This window comes from Oryctolagus cuniculus, chromosome 9 (assembly GCF_051225735.1).
Source record: "Oryctolagus cuniculus isolate XC-2025 breed Fujian yellow rabbit chromosome 9, ASM5122573v1, whole genome shotgun sequence".
In the NCBI taxonomy this organism is placed as follows: Eukaryota; Metazoa; Chordata; class Mammalia; order Lagomorpha; family Leporidae; genus Oryctolagus; species Oryctolagus cuniculus.
In genome coordinates, this window is record NC_142875.1 from 98422487 (window position 1) to 98443418 (window position 20932).

Sequence of the window (20932 nt, forward strand, 5' to 3'; positions counted from 1 at the left end):
TAACATGGTCCCTTATGAGCAGAGAGAGGTAGTTTTCTATGCAAAGGCCAACTCAGCTTGAGGGAAAAAGCAGACGCTTGGATAACACTATATGCACCTCTTCTTCTGGTAGCATCTTCCGCCGACCATCTTTGACAGGAAATCCACTTCCAAAGTCTTTTGAGGAGATATCAGCTCCATACTCTACAATGACATCTTCTTCAATGCTGCTCACCAGCCGCCAGAATTCCTTTTCTACAAGTTCTGTGGGAACCATCTACAGAGACAAAAAATGATTATTAACGCCTTATAACTAAAACCCACTAAAACATAACACTCAGGTCAAGTGACACAAACTCACAATGGAATTTAAAAAAACCTCAGTTCCCAGGGCAAACATTCCTCAAGTCTTAGCTTTCTCCACTGAAAATGGGGAAAACCTGAAGACATTAAAGAACTTTAATGTTCAGAAAAACATAGTGACCTTAAACAGTCTTTTTCTGAAAAAGCTGCTTCTCAAATAAGAGGGACCCCAAGGAGAACAAGGAAATATAACAAGGCTGAATGTTAACAGTTTTAGCAAAATTTTTTGACAGGTACTAAAATAAGCCCAAGATCACCAAAGAAAATAAACAAACTCCATATCAATTACAGGCTGGTCTTGTGGTGCGGTGGGTTAACACCCTGACCTGAAGCACCAGCATCCCATATGGGCACCAGTTCGAGACCCCACTGTTCCACTTCCGATCTAGCTCTCTGCTAGAAAGCAGTGGAGGATGGCCCAAGTCCTTGGGCCCCTGCACCCACGTGGGAGGCCTGGAGGAAGCTCCTGGATCTTGGCTTCGGACCGGCCCAGCTCTGGCCATTGCAACCAATTGGGGAGTGAACCACAGGATGGAAGACCTCTCTCTCTCTCTCTCTCTCTGGCCATTGCAACCAATTGGGGAGTGAAACATAGGATGGAAGACCCCTCTCTCTCTCTCTCTCTCTCTCTCTCTTTCTCTGCTTGTCTCTCCTCTGTGTAACTCTGACTTTCAAAAGAAAAAAAATAAATAACTAAACAAGGGGTGAGCATGTGGTCAAGTTGAGGCCTACAATGCCAAAATCCCATTTTAGAGTAGTAGTTCAAGTCCTGGGTACCCCACTTCCAATCCAGCCCCCTGCTAATGCACCTGGAAAAGCTGTGGAAGATGGCCAAGTCCTTGGGCCCCTACCACCCAGGTAGGAGACTAGGATGGAGTTCTAGGCTCCTGGCTTTGGTATGGCCCAGATTTGGCAATGGCAGCTATCTGGGGAAGTGAATGAACGGACAGAAGATCTCTCTCTCTAATTAATTAATTAAAAGCAGCAACAACCAAATACCTCATGCTTTTCTGTAAGTAAAAAGGGCTAATAAAGTAATTCAAACATGAACGTAGATTTTTTAACAGGCAAGTATAAACTACCACACTAGTTTTAGATTTAATGTTCTCACACCATTTTCATGCTGTCCCTGTTTTCCACAAAATAATGAAAGTAATAAATAAGCTGAAAGATTTTAAATCAAATAAATCTTTGTATGTTCACAAAGTGACCTAAAAGATAGCTACTCACATGGACTGGCATATTGAAATAATCAGACTTAAAATTATCTGCCATCTCTCCAAAGCTCTGAAGTGTATACTCTCGTACAGCTTGTTCAAATCCAAAGGCTTCTCGAGGTTTGTTACACTCCTGGAAAGAAAAAATCATCTAAGATTAACTCACTGCAACTGAACTAAAGAAGCATTAGGCTGGCGCCGCAGCTCACTTGTAATCCTCCACCTGCGGCACTGGTACCCTGGGTTCTAGCCACAGTTGCTCCTCTTCCAGTCCAGCTCTCTGCTGTGGCCTGGGAAGGCAGTGGAGGATGGCCCAAGTGCTTGGGCCCTGCACCCATGGGAAACCGGGAGGAAGCACCTGGCTCCTGGCTTCAGATGGGCACAGCGTGCCAGCCGTAGCGGCCATTTTGGGGGTGAACCAACAGAAGGAAGACCTTTCTCTCTGTCTCTCTCTCTCTCACTGTCTAACTCTGCCTGTCAAAAAAAAAAGAAAGAAAGAAAGAAAGAAAGAAAGAAAGAAAGAAAGAAAGAAAGAAAGAAAGAAAGAAAGAAAGAAAGAAAGAAAGAAAGAAAGAAAGAAAGAAAGAAAGAAAGAAAGAAAGAAAGAAAGAAAGAAAGAAAAAGAAAAGAAAAAGAAAGCATTAATGCTCTTAGGTACTACCTCCTTTGATCATTTTTCTAGGTAAAGCAAATCAACGAGGAAGCAAAACAAATATCACCTAAAGTAGTAACAGAAAATGATGTTCAAGAACCTCAACTTCTTTTTCACAACAGGAAGGCAGAAATGAGACAAGTGTAGACTCTGCAATTCACATTGAATTCTGGCACCAAGACAAGCACTGGAAGGATTACTGAGCTAGAATCAAGCCCAGAGATGCCTGTTATGCTTAGCGCATCAGCAGATTTGGCCATGAAGAAAGAACCACTCAAGAGAGAAGGAAAGGTAATGGATAATGGGATAGCCACTGAATTGCTAGGCTATCTGGACAGAAAAATTTGTTCACACTATCAATCACCATGACCAACATCTAAACAAAAATTTAGAGTAAAACTGCCTCTGATTCTTCAACCTTCAAAACAGTAAATAAATAATTCAAAGGCCATAAACAGCCTCTGAACACACCTACATAAACCTAGCCAACTCCTTTTCTTCAATGTCCTATCATATCTTGTAAAAGTAGTAAGCAGACTAGACATTTCATGAAATGACATTATCAATCTTATCATTAAGAAAAATTAACAACAGTAAAATGAAAATGTGAACAAGCTAAAAGACGTCACCACTTTAACAGAATGAAAACTGAAAGCAGAAATCTCAAGTTCTAGAGCTTCAGGTCTTATTACACATTTTTTAGTTAAAAATTTTAGAAACACTGAGGCTGCCGCATGCAGTGCCAGCATCCCATGTGGGCGGCAGTTTGAGGCCCAGCTGCTCCTCTTCCAATCCAGCTCTCTGCTATGGCCTGGGAAAGCAGTAGAAGATGGCCCAAGTCCTTGGGCCCCTGCACTTGCGTGGGAAACCCAGAAGAAACTCCTGGCTCTTGGCTTCAGATTGGCGCAGCTCCAGCTGTTGCGGCCAATTGAGAACCAGCGAATGGAAGACAGACTTTCTCTCTCTGTCTCTCTCTCTGCCTCTCTCTCTTTGCATCTCCTTCTCTCTGTGGGTAATTCTGACTTTCAAATAAATATTTATTTTTAAAATTTTAGAAACAGGAGCCAATGTTGTGGCTCAGGGAATCAACTGCATACCATATCAGAGTGTTGGTTTGAGTCCTAGCAACTCCAGTTCCAATCCAATTCCCTGCTAATATGCCTGGGAAGCAGGTGATAGCTTAAGCATTTCAGTCCCTGCCAACTATGTGGGAAATCCAGATGGAATACCTGGCTCCTAACTTCAACCTGATCCATCCCTGGCTGTTGCTAACATCTAGGGAGTAAACTAGCAGAATGAAGACTGATCAATCTCTCTGCCCCTACCCTTCCTCTCCCACCCTACTCCTACTCCTCCATCACTCTGCCTTTCAAATAAATATGTACATAAATTTTTAAAAATCTTAAAAAGAAGACCTATAGCTTTCCTTCATTTTTATTCCACAAATAGAGTTTGAGGAAAAAGTAGCAGAAAATGGCCCAACTATATGAGCCCCTGCCACCCACATGGAAAGCTCCTGGCTTCAGCCTAGCCCAACTCTGGCCAATGCAGCCATCTGGGGAATGAACCAGCTGACAGAAAATCTGTCTCTCTGTCTCTCCCTCTTTAACTCTTTCAAATAAGTAAATAAATATATCTTGAAAAATGTATCATCTGAAACCAGGTCTATCCAATTTCAATTAGAAAAAAAAAGAAATATAGTTTGAGCAGAAGTCCCACTCATCTGCAGCAATAAACAGATCTATCTAACCAACAGTCAGAAAAAGAATATTCAAAAGGTAAGCTGCCACAACACAACTGTTACATTTCTATTCAATACAGCTCTTTTTTTAAACCCTGGGAATTTTAAATGCAATTGAACAAAGAGAGTGAGAGAAGCTTTTAGGAATCTGTTTACATGTGTGTAGGTATGCTTCAATTACTGTTCTTAGTTTAAAAAGGATCCATATAGGTAAGGCTTATACCTCAGCAACACATTTAGGACACCTCCAGTCTCCTTTGGGCACATCAGGTAGTGGAGGAATTAGACAAAATGTATGGTAGCTGTCATCACATCCATCACACAAAAGCAATTTATCTTCATTGTTTCCCCGACCACAAAACATACAAACATAAAGGTCAACCTGTTAAAAAGAAAAATAAAAGTCTATTTTCTATAACACAGAATATTAAATTTTTACCAGGGACTCCTTAACTGAAACAAACAAAATAATGTATACTAAAATGTAAATATAATTTAAATTCTGAATATTTATTTCAAATAATTGTACCTAAACAACTTTTTTATACAATAGCCTAAATATCCTTCCAGAGCATTTAAGGCAAATTAATAAAAGAATATTAAGTTGTTATACTAAGTGCAAATCTAGAGTATTTGAAAATCAGGTTAATTTAAAACAAAAGTATCACATCATTCTTCCTACATACAAGTACTCTTTGGCAAAGCCTGAATACTAAGAACCTGTGTAACACAACTAAACATTTGACAGTTTTCCTTGGTATCCACTGGGGATTGGTTCCAGGAACCCACCCCTTACCCCCACCTCCTCGGGTAACAAAAGCCATGGTTTCTCAAGTTTCTTATGTAAAATGGTATGGTTTGCGTACCTATGCACATCCTCCTATATACTTAAAATTATTTGTAACACCTAATACGATGTAAATATTGTGCAGTTTTTAGACTGCATTGTTTAGGGAATAAGGACAAGAAAAGTCTGTACACATTCAGTACAGACACAATTTTTAAATATTTTCAATCTGCAGTTGGTTGAACTCACGGATCCAGAACCCACGGATACAAAGGACCTGCTGTACACAAATTCATGTTCATTCTCTAAGCTACCACAAGGCAATGACTTACGGGAAAGAGTCTGTATAGACATGATAGAGCAAGGTTAACATTACATGAATAAAACTATCTCCTAACCAAATGAACTAAACAGCATAAAAGTACACCAGGATAAAAATGTGAAACTAAAATAAAAATTAATCCTTTCCCTCCTGACACATCCCAAAGCACTTACAAAGTTAACAGAGAGAGTTCCTTTCCGTTGTCTCATTTGCATGTTAAATGCGTCTGACCTGTTGGTAACTTTTCGTCTTCGGGTGACCTCATCTTAAAATAAAAAGTTATATAATAATAGTAAAAACTAATGTTGAGAGCTTGCTATGGACCAGATACTATTTAAAGTTATTTAATTAGCTAAAATCTCACAATACTATGAGGTAGATATACTTTTATCTCCCAATGAAGATAAACCACCTGCAGAATACAGAAACTAAAAAACCTGCTCAAAATCACACAGCCAGTCATATGGCAGATTTGGGATTCTAATCCAAGCAATGAAGCTCTGGAGAGCTTCATTAATGCCATACTGTCTGTATACAGTACTTAATACACACTGCCTATATGTAGTACTTACAGGGATTCTCAAATTGGCTAAGAATAATTTTCAAAATCATCGCCAGCAATATAATTACAATTTTAAAGTTTTAAAATCATTGCTAGGCAATACAATAATTACAAGAATAACAAAGGTGGAACACTTAATTCTTAAAAGGGCAGTAAGAAACATTCAAATGTATTCAGTAAATCTTACTACATTGAACATTTTGAGAGTGATGGAACATTATCTGATGTGCTAGAGTCTAGTCCAAAATCTGAATTAAACGACTGAACTATCCACATCATACAATGCATAATAATATGATTTCTTACTGTAGCATTATATTATGTTCTACAATACAGTCAAAACACATCTAGCCTTATCTTTCTGTTAGAAAGCTACAGCAACTGCAGCAGTGTTTCTAAACATGACATTGAATCCACCTGCCAGAACTGAGTTTTAAATTTGACATGTTACATAGGGAGAACAGAGGAACTTGATCTTTGCATAGTAATTCTACTCACAAAAATATTTCAAACCTGCAAAGCTGAAGAATACAGGCTTTCTGAAGAAAACACATAATTTCATTGAAGTGGCATAATACAGGGAGGGCAAATATTTTTAAAAATCAAAGTTATGGATAGAATTTGAAAGTTCTAAGCTTCCCCCAACCCCAATCTATCTCAATACTAATGGTCAGAAAATCCTGTTTCCCTTTTAATTTAAAAGATTTACATTTTATGTTACCAAGTAAAAACCAGTAATTCCATCATTCTCTTGCAACCAAACATTTAGAAACTGCAATAAACTTGCTTCACCTAACAGACATGGAAAAGGAATGGTCTCTCTTCCAAGGTCATAAAAATTCAACATACTGTTCCTCACATCTTAAATTAATCTTCTATAAAAAGGTGATTTCCCTAGAAACTTTGTTGCAAATTTATAATTCTTAAGAAATTCCCAGCACAGACAGCAATTCAAGTATCACTTCAATCTTTATAACCACATTCTTTCTTTTTATGATCAATAACAAATTTTACCTTCTTTATCCTTTGCTCCCATCGCCAGGCCCACAACCTTGGGCCCAGCCCCAAAAATCTGAAGTTTCTTCAGTTCTGTGTTTCTATTCATGTCTCCAGGTTCTGACTACAGAAATAATGAACAAAATTCATATTTAGCATAATTACTTTGGTTCATGCATTTCTTTTTAAACCCAAGAAAGGCTTTAGTATGCTCTCCAAAATGAAGGAAAAAATTATCTGATTTCCTCTCAATCCACCTGCTGTCATTACAACATAGAAACCAGTCTCCAAAGCATCACTCAAAACTAGATTCCTTTCCACAAAATAAAATATGTTTCTCATAAAAGCATAGTTGTCCTTTTGGTTCTGTCTGAAGATAGACACCACTGGTTATTATGCAATAGAAATTCACACTTCTTTATTTTTTTTTAAATAAGGGCATTTTGAGGGCATATTGTTAGAAGCAGCTTCCACGGTCTTTTTTTTTTTTTTTAAGATTTATTTTTATTTACTTGAAAGGCAGAGTTAACAGAGAGAGGGAGGTCTTCCATCATCTGGTTCACTCCCTAAACAGTCCCAAAAATAGTCGCTAGGCCAGGCCAAATCCAGAAGCCAGAAGCTTCTTCCAGGTCTCCCACATGGGTGCAAGGGCCCAAGGACTTGGGCCATTCTCCACTGTCTTCCCAGGCATACCAGCAGGGAGCTGGATCAGAAGTGGAGCATTTGGACTTAAACCAGCACTGCAGCTACACCATCGCGCCTGCACAGAATTTGACACTTCTAACTTGCTAAGAGACACCTGTCTTTGATGAGAGGACATTATGCCTAATTCAGGGGATGAATCACGACTGTCCTAAGCAAACTATGCTAATTTCATTTCTCTTTGTTGGTGACAGCATAGCTACTAGGGGGTGGGAATGTGATCCAGTTCCAGCCAATGAGACATAAAATACCTGACTACAAGACTCTGGAAAAAAATTTTATCTTTTAGTAAAAGGGAAAGCTTCACTAAGAGTAAGTATTTTGCTCAACCTCCCTTCCTTCCAAGAGTACTCCATCTGGTGAAAATACAGTGCTGGATTCTGCCACAGTCATGTAGGAAAGAGTCTATCACGAATACACTAAAGAAAGCAATGCATAAGAGTGAGCCTGGGTCCTTGATGAGAATGTAAAAATGCTACACCAACATAGGAATGTAAAAAACGTGTTCCTGGGGCCAGTGTTGTGGCAGAATTAAGCAGTTGCAGGAACCAGTATCCCAATTGGGCAGCAAGTCAAGTCCCAGCTGCTTTACTTCCAATCCAGCTCTCTGCTAATGCACCCAGGAATACCCCAGAGGATAGCCCAAGTGCTTGGACCCCTGCACCCACGTGAGAGACCTGAAGAGGCTCCTGGCTCCTGGCTCCTGTCTTCAGATCGGCCCAGCTCCAGCCATTGTGGCTATTTGGGGAGTGAACCAGAGTATGGAAGCTCACTTGTGTTCTCTCGCTCTCTCTTTCTCTGTAACTCAGCTTTTCAAATAACTAACAATAAAATCTTTTTAAAAAACGAACTACAACATAAAAATAATTTTGTGCTACTGGGTTAAGTGGAATTATCAGTATGAAGGATATATGAACCAGCAAGAATGACTAATTAGCCAAATTGGAGCAAACTGGTTCCAATTTTTATCTAATTTTTCCATTAGTCTAATTTAGAACAACTAAATCACCAAAAACTAATTTTAAAACAATAGCAAAAAATGGTAATAACAAAAAAGTGTGAGAAGAAAAAAGCTATATTTTTTTAAAAGATTTATTTTGAAAGAGATACACAGAGATCTTCCATCCACTGGTTTACTCCCCAGGTAGCCACAATGGCCAGCCTGGGCCAGGCCAAAGTCAGGAGTCAAGAGCTTTATCCAGGTCTCCCATGTCAGCAGCAGGGGCCCAAACACTTGGGTAATCTGCTGCTGCTTTCCCAGGCCATTAGCAGGGAGTTGAGTCAGAAGTGGAGCAGCCTTGACACAAACCAGTGCCCATATGGGATGCTGGTATTGCAGGCGGTAGCTTGAACCCACCATGCCACAATGCCGGCCCCGAAAAGCTGTTCTTTAGGAAATAAATAAATAAATGTGGAAGGAATGACAGAAGGAGACAATTAACCTGTTTGCAATCACCAACATAATAAATAAAAGAGGTAACAACTGCCAATGAATATAAAATCATTGGGTAAAACAAGACTGGAAAACAGGTTACTCACATTGTCTCGGTGTTTATTCTGACTACCTTGATCACAAAGAAAATAAGTACTTTACAATGCAGAAAGCTGGCTGAAACTTACAGGTTGGAGGAGTCAGCACAGGAAAGGGAAGATACAAAAGGACTGAGATACTAAGGACTGGCCAAAGGGTGAAACAGATGAGAGGGATCACAGAAGTCAAAGAAAAATAAGTTAATCAAAGTTCAAGGAAAGGAGTCAACAACCATAAACACATGACCAGTGATAGACACATCAACATAATATATACATGACCAGACACGACTTAAGAGATGAAACAGGGGCCGGCGCCATGGCTCATTTGGTTAATTCTCCGCCTGCGGCTCCGGCATCCCATTTGGGCGCCAGGTTCTAGTCCCGGTTGCTCCTCTTTCAGTCCAGCTCTCTGCTGTGGCCTGGGAGGGCAGTGGAGGATGGCCCAAGCAACTGGGCCCTGCACTTGCATGGGAGACCAGGAAGAAGCACCTGGCTCCTGGCTTCGGATTGGTGCAGCGCCACCGTAGTGGCCATTTGGGGAGTGAACCAACGGACGGAAGACCTTTCTCTCTGTCTGTCTCTCTCTCTCTCTCTCACTGTCTATAACTCTACCTGTCAAATTAAAAAGAGAGAGAGAGAGAGAGAGAGAGAGGAAACAATGGTGGGGCCTGGCACTCTGTAGCATAACAGGTAAAGCCGCCCCCTGCAAAGCCAGAATCCCATATAGGTGCCAGTTCATGTCCTGGCTGCTCCATTTCAGATCCAGTTCCCTGCTAATATGCCTGGAAAAGCAACAGAAGATGGCCCAAGTGCTCAGGCCTCTGTCACCTATGTGGGAAACCGAAATGAAGCTCCTGGCTTCTGGTTTCATCTGGCCCAGCACTGGTCATTATGGCCACCTTGGGAGTGAACTAGTGGATGGAAGCTCACTCTCCCTCTCACTTTCAAATAAATATTAAAAAAAAAAAAAGAGAGAGAGAGAGAGAGATGAAATAATGGAGTGGGCATTGTGCAGTGTGTTAAGCCATCAACTGTGACAGATGAATCCAATATCAGAGCAACCAGTTCAAGTTTTAACTGCCCATGTTCAATTCAGCTCCCTAGTAAGGAGCCTGGGAAAGCAGCTAAAGATAGCCCAAACTGCATCTCCCTGGAGAAGCCACCTCCTGCTGAGAAGCCACCTCCTGCTGAGAAGCCACCTCCTGCTGCAACACTGCCTTGACTCCCGTTCCCAAAGACGCCCCTTTTCAGCATGAAGCAGCCAGAGTGATCATCGCCCAGTTCCCCCTAACAGATGTTAGGGCTTCCATCTCTGGGAGGAGGAAATGTGAGGAGTCAGATGGGTTAACAGATAGGGGATCGCAATGCAGTATTTGCTTCCTTCCCCTAAATTTTATCTTTAACAAGAACAAACAGGCTCCCTTCTTCCTTCAGAATCTCCAAATTTACCTGAGAATAGCAAGGGAGCTCCTCCTGAGATTCCACCATCGCAGGCCAGACAAGATGGAGAATTGTAAATGAGGTCTTTTGATGGTTTCTGTCCCTGCTTGGCAACTGAATGCCAATCTGATTACTGAAATTGTACTTAAAGCTGACTCCCACCAGTCCCTTTGGGTTTTCCTCTCTTGGAAGCCCCCCTCCACACCGCTCTGGCTGGAGGTCCTTGATTCTAATAAATACTTTTAAATCTCAAAAAATAAATAAAGATGGCCCAAGTACTTGGGAAGATGGCCCCAGCCACTCACATAGGAGACCCAGATGGAATTTCAAGTTCCTTCCTATCTTCAGCCCAGCCCAGCCCAGCCCCAACTGTTGTAGCCATCTGGAGAGTAAGACAGTGGACGGAAGACCTATGTCTTCCCCTCTCTGTCACTGTGCCTTTCAAATAAGTAAAATAATCGGGGTCAGCACTGTGGCATAGCAGGTAAAGCCACAGCTTGCAGTGCCGGAATCCCATATGGGCACCGGTTCAAGTCCCGGTTGCTCCACTTCCGATCCAGCGCTCTGCTATGGCCTGGGAAAGCAGTAGAAGATGGCCCAAGTCTTTGGGCCCCTGCACCCGCGAGGGAGACCAGGAAGAAGCTCCTGGCTCCTGGCTTCAGATCAGCGCAGTTCCAGCTGTTGTAGCCAATTGGAGAGTGAACCAGCGGATGGAGACCTCTCTCTCTCTCTCTGCCTCTGCGTCTCTGTAACTCTGCCTTTCAAATAAATAAATAAATATCAAAAAGATATGAAAACAGGACCTTTAATTTTGACAATTAAATACTCAACGTGAATAGTGAAGATTCAATGTAATGATTTAGATCAAAATCAGATTATCAAGTACAAAAACTAAACAGACACTGAGGAAAAAAGACAACGTAGATTGTTTTTCAAGAGACTTCTCTGTGAAAAGAGGCAAGCAATAAGGTATTATATTTAGAAAAGAATTTTATTGCTAAGATGATAATGACTTATACTGACAAGGGAGGGGATCTTCTCTGCTCTCAGAGATAGGCAACAGACTCAGGATGAAAACTGTTAGTTTTGTGTATGGGGCAAGAAGCTCAAGAAGTTCTACCACAGAGCTTTTTCTTTTTCCCCTAAGACTAGAAATGATACAGACTAACAATATAGCATTTAAATACAAACTGAGTCAAAAAATTCTTAATTTCAAGATCTAAAATAGTTCTAATATCCATCTGACAGCAAGCCATCTGACTATAGCTATCATTCTCACGATGGGTTCAAGAATTCTATGTAGTTCCTATGTTTATAAACACATACAGAAAAGCAATTAGAACTAGGCAAGACTTTCTCAAGGTTTCAGGGAAACATCTACAGGAATTTCAGCACAAGCAGGTAATTAAACAGAAACTCTGGGGCAACTCTTTAGAGCTGAGTCACCACGTCAGAGACCAGTCTTCTGTGTTTCAAGTCCTGAATCATAACTCTATACTCAAAGATAATCAGGGCTTCTGAGATCAAACACACTAATAAAAAGAATTTAAAGACTAAAGCACAGTTTAGTAATTGATAATGGAAGTACCATTTTCAAATGAATTTCCATAAAATTCACATCTTATCCAGGACACCTACATTCCTGCTACCAAAGTACCTAAGGGCTGAATTACTATTCAATGAGTTTAAACTCAGAACAAAAGTCAAAATGGCATGATGGGGGCCAGTGCTGTGGCACAGCAGGTAAAGCTGTCGTCTGCAGTGCCAACATCCCATATAGGCACCAGTTCGAGTCCCAGCTGCTCTACTTCCAATCCAGCTCTCTGCTATTGCCTGGGAAAGCAGCAGAGGATGGCCCAAGTCCTTAGGCCCTTCTACCTGCATGGAAGACCCAGAAGATGCCCCTGGTTCCTAGCTTCGCTCAGCCCAGCTCCAGCCATTGTGGCTGCTCTGTCTCTCTCTCTCTGCCTCTCTATAACTCTGCCTTTCAAATAAATAATTAAACCTTTAAAAAAAAAATAGTATGGGGCCAGCATCATGGTGCAGTAGGTTAATCCTCCACCTGCAGCACCAGCATCCCATAATGGGCACCGGTCTAGTCCCGGCTGCTCCTCTTCCAATCCAGCTCTCTGCCGTGGCCTGGGAAAGCAGCGGAAGATGGTCCATGTCCTTGGGCCCCTACACCCGCATGAGAGACTAGAAAGAAGCACCTGGTTCCCGGCTCTTGGTTTCAGATCGGCACAGCTCCAGTCATTGCAGCTACTGGGGAGTGAACTAACAACCAGAAGACCTTTCTCTTTGTCTCTCCCTCCCACTGTCTGTAACTCTACCTCTCAATAAATAAATTAAAAATCTTTTAAAAAATAGTATGTGAAGAATCCCCCAGGCTCTAGAAAAATGAGATGTGGTGTCATTAGCCTGCCTCACCAATGACAACATCACACACAATCTCAGATCCAGTGCCTTTTCTCAAGACACTTATCCTGCTTCTCTGAATACCACTTTCAACTATTTTCTTTTTTGTAACACTGCCTCTGTAGATGCTAAAAATCAATGATTAGGAGCCTGTTAAGTCAAATTTCAGCATTCTAAAGGCATTTCACTATCTTAAAGATCTGACTTTACTAAAAATCTTTTTTTTAAAGACTTATTTATTTATTTGAAAGTAAGAGTTACACAGAAAGAAAAGGAGAGGAAAAAGAAAGAGAGAGGTCTTCCACCTGATGGTTCATTTCCCGATTGATTGCAAGGAGTGGAGATGTGCCAATCCAAAGCCAGGAGCCAGGAGCTTCCTCCAGGTCTCCAACACAGGTGCAGGGGCCCAAGGGCTTGGGCCATCTTCTACTGCTTTCCCAGGTCACAGCAGAGAGCTGGATCAGAAAAGGAATAGCCAGGACACAAAACAGTGCCCATATGGGATGCCAGCACTGCAGGTGGCAGCTTTTACCTACTATGCCACAGCACCAGCCCCCTAAAAAATATTTAAAAATACAACTATTAACACCTCAGGCCGGCGCCGCGGCTCACAAGGCTAATCCTCTGCCTACAGCGCCAGCACCCCGGGTTCTAGTCCCGGTTGGGGCGCCGGATTCTGTCCCAGTTGCTCCTCTTCCAGTCCAGCTCTCTGCCGTGGCCCGGGAAGGCAGTGGAGGATGGCCCAAGTGCTTGGCCCTGCACCCGCATGGGAGACCAGGAGAAGCACCTGGCTCCTGGCTTTGGATTGACATAGCACGCCGGCTGCAACACGCCAGCTGTAGCAGCCACTTGGGGGGTGAACCAACGGAAGGAAGACCTTTCTCTCTTTCTCTCTCTCACTGTCTAATTCTGCCTGTCAAAAAAAAAAACAAAAAAACAAAAAAAAAAAACAAAAACAAAAACAAAAACAAAAAAAACCACCTCAAAGAAAAAGTAATGGGAAAAGAGAGAAGGCAGACAAAAAAAGAATTAGGGCATTTTCTTTTTCTTAATTTTTATTTGTTACACAGGTACAGAGAAAGCTCCCATCTGCTGGTTCACCCTCCAAATGTTCACAATAGCCAGCAGGTAGAAGCCAGAATTCAAGAATTCAATCTAGATTTCCCACATGAGTGGCAGGAGGAACCATCAACACTGCTTCCTAGAGTACACATTAGCAAGAAGCTAGAATCAGAAGCCAGAGCACAGCACCAAACCTGAGTACTCCAGAGCCACTGCTGTAGCATGGCAGGTTAAGTCCCAGCTGTTCCACTTCCAATCCAGCTTCCTGATAATGCACCTGAGAAAGCAGTGGGCCCCTGCCACCCACATGGGAGACAAGGCTCCTGGCTTGAGCCTGGCCCGGACTTCACTTTTGTAGCCATTCTGGAAGTAAATCAGTGGACAGGAGATCTCTCTCCTTCTCTCTGTCACTCTGCCTTTCAAATAAACAAATAATATGGCACTGTGGCTCACTAGGCTAATCCTCCGCCTTGTGGCGCCAGCACACCGGGTTCTAGTCCCGGTCGGGGCGCCGGATTCTGTCCGGGTTGCCCCTCTTCCAGCCAGCTCTCTGCTATGGGCCGGGAGTGCAGTGGAGGATGGCCCAAGTCCTTGGGCCCTGCACCGCATGGAAGACCAGGAAAAGCACCTGGTTCCTGGCTTCAGATCAGTGCGATGCGCCAACTGCAGCACGCCGGCCGCGGCGGCCATTGGAGGGTGAACCAACGGCAAAAAGGAAGACCTTTCTCTCTCTCTCTCTCTCTCTCACTGTCCACTCTGCCTGTCAAAAAATAAAATAAATAAACAAATAAATCTTTAAAAAAAAAAAAGGGGAGAAGCGGGTAAAGCTGTCACACACAATGCCAGCATCCCATATGGAATCCAGTTCATGTTCTGGCTGCTCCACTTACAATCCAGCTCCCTGCTGGTGGTCTGGGCAAAGTAGCAGAGGATGGCCTAGTGTCTGGGCCCCTGATACCTTTGTGGGAGTCCTTGAAGAATCTGCTGGCTCCTGGCTTTGGCCTGGCCCCAGCGCTGGCTGTTACAGCCATCTGGGGAGTGAACCAGTGGATGGAGGATCTGTCTCTCCCTCTTTCTCTGTAACTCTTTCAAATAAATAAATCTTAAAAAAAAAAAAAAAAAAAAAAAAAAGGTACCATGATGATACAGCATGCAGGAACCCTAACTAGCATCTTAACTGTTAGGCCAAACATCCACCCCAGGGCATTATTTTCTTCTGGATGCATCAGGGGTTGAAATTATTTTTAGATTACATAAACACAATAGAAGTTACACTGGAAACCTACATTCCAGTTCTTAAATGAATGGTGGCTGAAAAATAAAATGACTGCTAATTCTCTTATTTCTGCTAACCATTAAAACAGAATGTAGCAGAATTCATCAGCATGTCTATGAAGTTAGCAGTACATTATCCACAGTCACCCTAATCTGTCATCTTCAAAAATTGTTCAAAATTAATAGCCTTCTAAATCAAATTAGACTGATTTTCACAATTCCTTCTCTATTCATCTCAAAGGTGAAAGATGATGTCACTTCAAGTTTTAAAGAACAACAGTAAATAAATGGCCTCCCATAACCAGACAATTGCTCTTCATTTAATGGTGAAAAATGGCTTATGGACATTGATACCTGAGACTTTACACGTCTTGTTCTCTTCGGTAGAATATTCATTCTGGTGCCTGCATCAGGGGAAGTTTGGGTATCAGTGCCAAGAACTTCAGGCTCCACTTTTTCCTTAAGATCTAAATTAGGCATTTGTACCCCCTAAAAGATGAGAGCACAGAAAGAAGTTTACTGATAGTAAATGAGGTTTGAGAATCAGTGGAGAAATAATACATTTCCAATAAATCCCTAAACTACAGGAAACCAGTGGTAATTCATCTACAGACTCACGGCAATTCCTAGCAAAATCCCAACAAAATTTTTTTTGGGGGGGGATAGAAATTTAAAGCTGATTCTAAAATATAAAATATAAATTGTTGATAAATTTTGAAAAATAACAAAGTTAGAAAACTTACACCACTGAATATCAAAAGTTATTTTAAAGCTACAGTACTCAAAGCCGGCGCCGTGGCTCAATAGGCTAATCCTCCACCTTGCGGCGCCGGCACACCGGGTTCTAGTCCCGGTCGGGGCACCGGATTCTGTCCCGGTAGCCCCTCTTCCAGGCCAGCTCTCTGCTATGGCCAGGGAGTGCAGTGGAGGATGGCCCAGGTGCTTGGGCCCTGCACCCCATGGGAGACCAGGAAAAGCACCTGGCTCCTGGCTCCTGCCAGGATCAGCGCGGTGCGCCGGCTGCAGCGGCGGCCATTGGAGGGTGAACCAACGGCAAAAGGAAGACCTTTCTCTCTCTGTCTCTCTCTCACTGTCCACTCTGCCTGTCAAAAAAAAAAAAAAAAAAAAAAAAAAAAAAAAAAAAAGCTACAGTACTCAAGACAGTGTGGTACTGGTATTTGGGAAGACATGGAACAGCAGTACCCCCTTATCCAAAGGTTATGTGCTCCAAGACCTTCAGTGGATATCTCAAACAGCAAATGGTACGTAGGAACCCTATGTGCAGTAAGTTTTCTTCTACAATAAAGTTTAATTTATAAATTGGGTACAGTAAGAAATTAACAATAAAATAGAACAATTATAATAATATATTATGATAAATTTATGTAAATATTGTCATTCTTTCTCAAAATCTTAATGTACTTTCACCTTTTCATTGAAAGGAAGTACATTATGGCTTCTTTCTAGCATATCCAAATTTCTAGCATTACCACTCGTATTTTTGTGTCATTTGTGTAAAATATGAGTACTCATGGGGCCGGCACTGTAGTGCAGCGAGTTAAAGAACCAGTCTGCAGCGCCAGCATCCCATATCAGTGCCAGTTCGAGTCTTGGCTGCTCCTCTTCTGATGCAACTCTCTGCGATGGCCTGGGAAAGCAGTAGAAGATGGCCCAAGTCCTAGGGCCCCTGCACCTATGTGGAAGACCCAAAAGAAGCTCCTGGCTCCTGATCAGCTCAGCTCTGGCTACTGCAGTCATTTGGGGAATGAACCAGCAGAATGGAAGACCTCCCTCTCTCTTTCTCTCTCTCTCTCTCTCTCTCTAACTCTGTCTTTCAAATTAATAAAATAATTCTTTAAAAAAAAAAAAAAAAGAGTACTTGTGAACTATCACTGTGATACCATAATAGCCAACCTGCTAACTAACCTGGCTACCAAATGACTAACAAGCAGAGACAGAGGAATGATTCATGTCCCAGGCAAGATGGAGGGTAGCACAAGATTTCATCACACTACTCAAAAAAGCATGCAACTTAAGACTTACGAATTGCTAACGGAATTCTCTACTTAATATTTTTGAACTTCAACTGACTGTAAATAACTAAAACCACAGAAAATGAAACCATGGATTGGCCAAGGGTTGAGGGTGGGGGAAGACTACTGCAATCCAATGGAACAGAGTTCAGAAATAAACCTACACATTTATGATAAACTGATTTTCAACAAAGGTGCCAAGTTAAATCAATAGAAAACAGATATTGTTTAAAACAAGCAGTGTTCATCACAACTGAATATTCACATACCCTTCCAAAAAATTAACATGTATCTTTAACTCACATAGTATACACACATAAAAAAGAAGATTCAAAATGCATCATGAACCTAAATCTAAAAGCTAAAACTTAGGACAGGCATTGACACAGCAGTTAAGACATCGCTTGTAAAACCTTAAGTCCCAGCTCCATTTCAAAATCAGCTTCCTGCTAAGGCACACCCTGAGAAGGCAGCAGATGATGACCTAAGTACTTGAGTCCCTGCGACCTGGATTGAGTTCCTGGTTCCTGGCTTTGGCCTGGCTGTGAGGTAATCAGCAGATGGAAGACCTCTGTCTCTCTGCCTTTCAAATAAAATGAAAATAAATGAATGAACGATTAAATTCAAAGGAAACTGCTTTTTTAAAAAAACTAAAACTATAAAACTTCCAAATGGAGAAAAAAAATTTGTAACCTTGGATAAGGAAAAGATTTTTTAAATATTACACTAAAACCACAATCCATCAAAGAAAAAAGAAATCAAATTGTTCTTCAAATAGATACCATTATGAAAATGAAAACATAAATCACAGACTAGGAGCAAATATTTACAAATCATGTATTTGATTAAGAACTTACATTCAGAATATATAACAAACAAGTATGCAAAGACGACCCAACGAACACTTTATTGAGGAAGATATACAAATGGCTAATATGAACATGAGAAGATGCACATCATCATTAGCCTTCAGAAAAATGCAAATTAAAACTACAATGAAATACCACTACACACCTACTAAAATGGCTATAATCAAAACAAGTGACAATATCATATGTTGGCCAGGACATGGGAGAAACTGGAAGCTTCTATATTACTGGTGGGAATGTAAAATGATTTAGCCACTCTGGCGAACAATCTGGCAGTTTCTTAAAAAGTTAAACACAAACTTACCGTATAACCCAGCAATTCCACTCCCAGGTATCTACCCAAGAGAAATGAGAACATATGTCCACACAAAGACTTGAACATGAATAGTCACAGCATTATTCATACTGGAACAATCCAACCATCCATCAGTTGGTAACAAATAAATAAAATGTGTTATATCCAGACAACGGAATATTATTCAGCCATAAAACAAATAAAGTACCACTATAAGCTATACTATTGATGAATATTGAAAACATTAGGCTAAAAAGCCAGATACAAAACCATATTGTATGATTCTATCTATGCAAAGTTTCTAGAAAAGGCAAAAAATGTATAGCCAGAAAGTAAATCAGAGGTTGCCTGGGTATGGGGTTAAGAACAGAAACTGACTTCAAAGAAGCATAAGAGAACTGTGAGCTGGTGGAAGTTTTCTAACACTGGACTGTGATGACCGCAGCATAAATATATAAATTTCTGAAAGCTTTTTAACTGCACCTATAATGAGTGAATTCTATAGTACATAAACTATACCTCACTAAAGCCATTTTAAAAATATGTAAGCAGGAAGAATTTTTCAAAAAGTGTTAAGTCACAAATATTTATTTTAAATAAATAAGAAAACACCCTTCATTCACATTATTTTTTAATCTGAAAACCACTAAAAAATACATATGACTTTTCTACGACGATACATGCTGATCTCCCAAACTGCGGTGCCTGGAGATACCTATTCTACTTCACTATGCATCAGCAACTGTTGTGAACAGTCTAAAGCTTACACTTGGCAAACAGGACTTATTCACTTGTAAGAACAATGATGGCCGGCGCCACGGCTCACTAGGCTAATCCTCCACCTAGCAGCGCCAGCACACCAGGTTCTAGTCCCGGTCGGGGCGCCGGATTCTATCCCAGTTGCCCCTCTTCCAGGCCAGCTCTCTGCTGTGGCCAGGGAGTGCAGTGGAGGATGGCCCAAGTGCTTGGGCCCTGCACCCCATGGGAGACCAGGAGAAGCACCTGGCTCCTGCCTTCGGATCAGCACAGTGTGCCAGTCGCAGTGCGCCGGCCGCGGCGGCCAATGGAGGGTGAACCAACGGTAAAAAGGAAGACCTTTCTCTCTTTCTCTCTCTCTCACTGTCCACTCTGCCTGTCAAAAAAAAAAAAAAAAGAACAATGACGCCATCTTACCATAAGGCTGACACCAGACTGGAAAAGCTCATATGGGTAGAGAATTCTTTCATAGTGTGACTTCAAAAGAGACCCAGTTCCTTTTCCCGGCAGATATCCCAATCGACTACCCACTTTAGACCACTTCTTTTCTTTGGTGACCATTTCAAAACCACCTTTGCTGGCAACAATCTGAAAGAAAAAATTATTTAAGTAGATTCAAGTACTCTCCGCTAAATATAAAAATTATTCTGGGCTTAGATTTTAAATTTCAATAAATATCTGACCAAACTGACATCTCTAAGTATTTACAGGAAGGAAGAGAGACAACAATTTTTGGAGGTTTTAACTCTAAAATTTAATTCATATTACTGTGCTTATATTCAAACCAGGCATTTAAAGTTTAGTGAATTAATACTTTGTACATTATGCACCACAGGACAATTAAGCAATGTACACACTCTATCAAGGAACTCAATAAGATAAACTAGCATAAAAAAACAGAGACATAAGAATGTTATAGGGAGCCACCGCCACGGCTCAATACGCTAATCCTCCGCCTGGCGGCGCCAGCACACCAGGTTCTAGTCCCGGTCGGGGCGCCGGATTCTATCCCAGTTGCCCCTCTTCCAGGCCAGCTCTCTGCTGTGGCCCAGGAGGGCAGTGGAGGATGGCCAAAGTCCATGGGCCCTGCACCCCATGGGAGACCAGGAGAAGCACCTGGCTCCTGCCTTCGGATCAGCACGGTGCGCCGGCCGCGGCGGCCATTGGAGGGTGAACCAATGGCAAAGGAAGACCTTTCTCTCTGTCTCTCTCTCTCTCACTGTCCACTCTGCCTGTAAAAAAAAAAAAAAAAAAAAAAAGAATGTTATAGGGGCCAGTGCTGTGGCACAGCGGGTTAACGCCCTGGCCTGAAGCACTGGCATCCCATATGGGTGCCAGTTCGAGACCCAGCTGCTCCACTTCTGATCCAGCTCTCTGTTATGACCTGGGAAAGCAGCAGAAGATGGCCCAAGTCCTTGGGCACCTATACCCACGTGGGAGACCCAGAAGAAGCTCCTGGCTCCTGGCTTCAGATCGGCATAGCTTCAGCCACTTCGGCCAATTGGGGAGTGAACCAGCGGATGGAGGACCCCTCTGTCTCTGCCTCTCCTTCTCTCTCCATGTAACTCTGACTTTCAAATAAATAAATAAATCTATTTTTTAAAAAAAGTTAAAACTTGAAAAAACACTTGAAGGCAGATATACAGAGAATAACTAGAGCAAAGGTGGCAAATTAAAAGCATGCTTGGGGGCTGGTGTTGTGGTGCAGTGGGTTAAACCACCACGTGCAACACTAGCATCCCATATGGTGCCAGTTAAGAGTCCCAGCTGTTCTACTTCTAATCAAGCTCTCTGCTAACATGCCTCGGAAAGCAGCAAGCAATGGCCCAAGTTCTTGGGCCCTTGCTACCCACATGGGAGAACGAGATGAAGTTCCAGGCTCCTGGCTTCAGCCTGGCCTAGGCCCAAATGTTGTGGCCATTTAGGCAGTAAA

At 41.9% G+C, this 20932-nt stretch overlaps 1 protein-coding gene across 1 annotated transcript in view; it reads right to left on the reverse strand.

Moving 5' to 3' along the window:
• The window catches only part of KDM5A (lysine demethylase 5A), a 94593-nt gene that overhangs the window by 60144 nt on the left and 13517 nt on the right, over positions 1–20932 (reverse strand). The window contains 7 exon segments of the mRNA XM_089304435.1: positions 98–256; positions 1573–1692; positions 4176–4334; positions 5235–5326; positions 6638–6743; positions 15401–15535; positions 19417–19587. Coding sequence (XP_089160561.1) covers positions 98–256; positions 1573–1692; positions 4176–4334; positions 5235–5326; positions 6638–6743; positions 15401–15535; positions 19417–19587 — 942 coding nt within the window.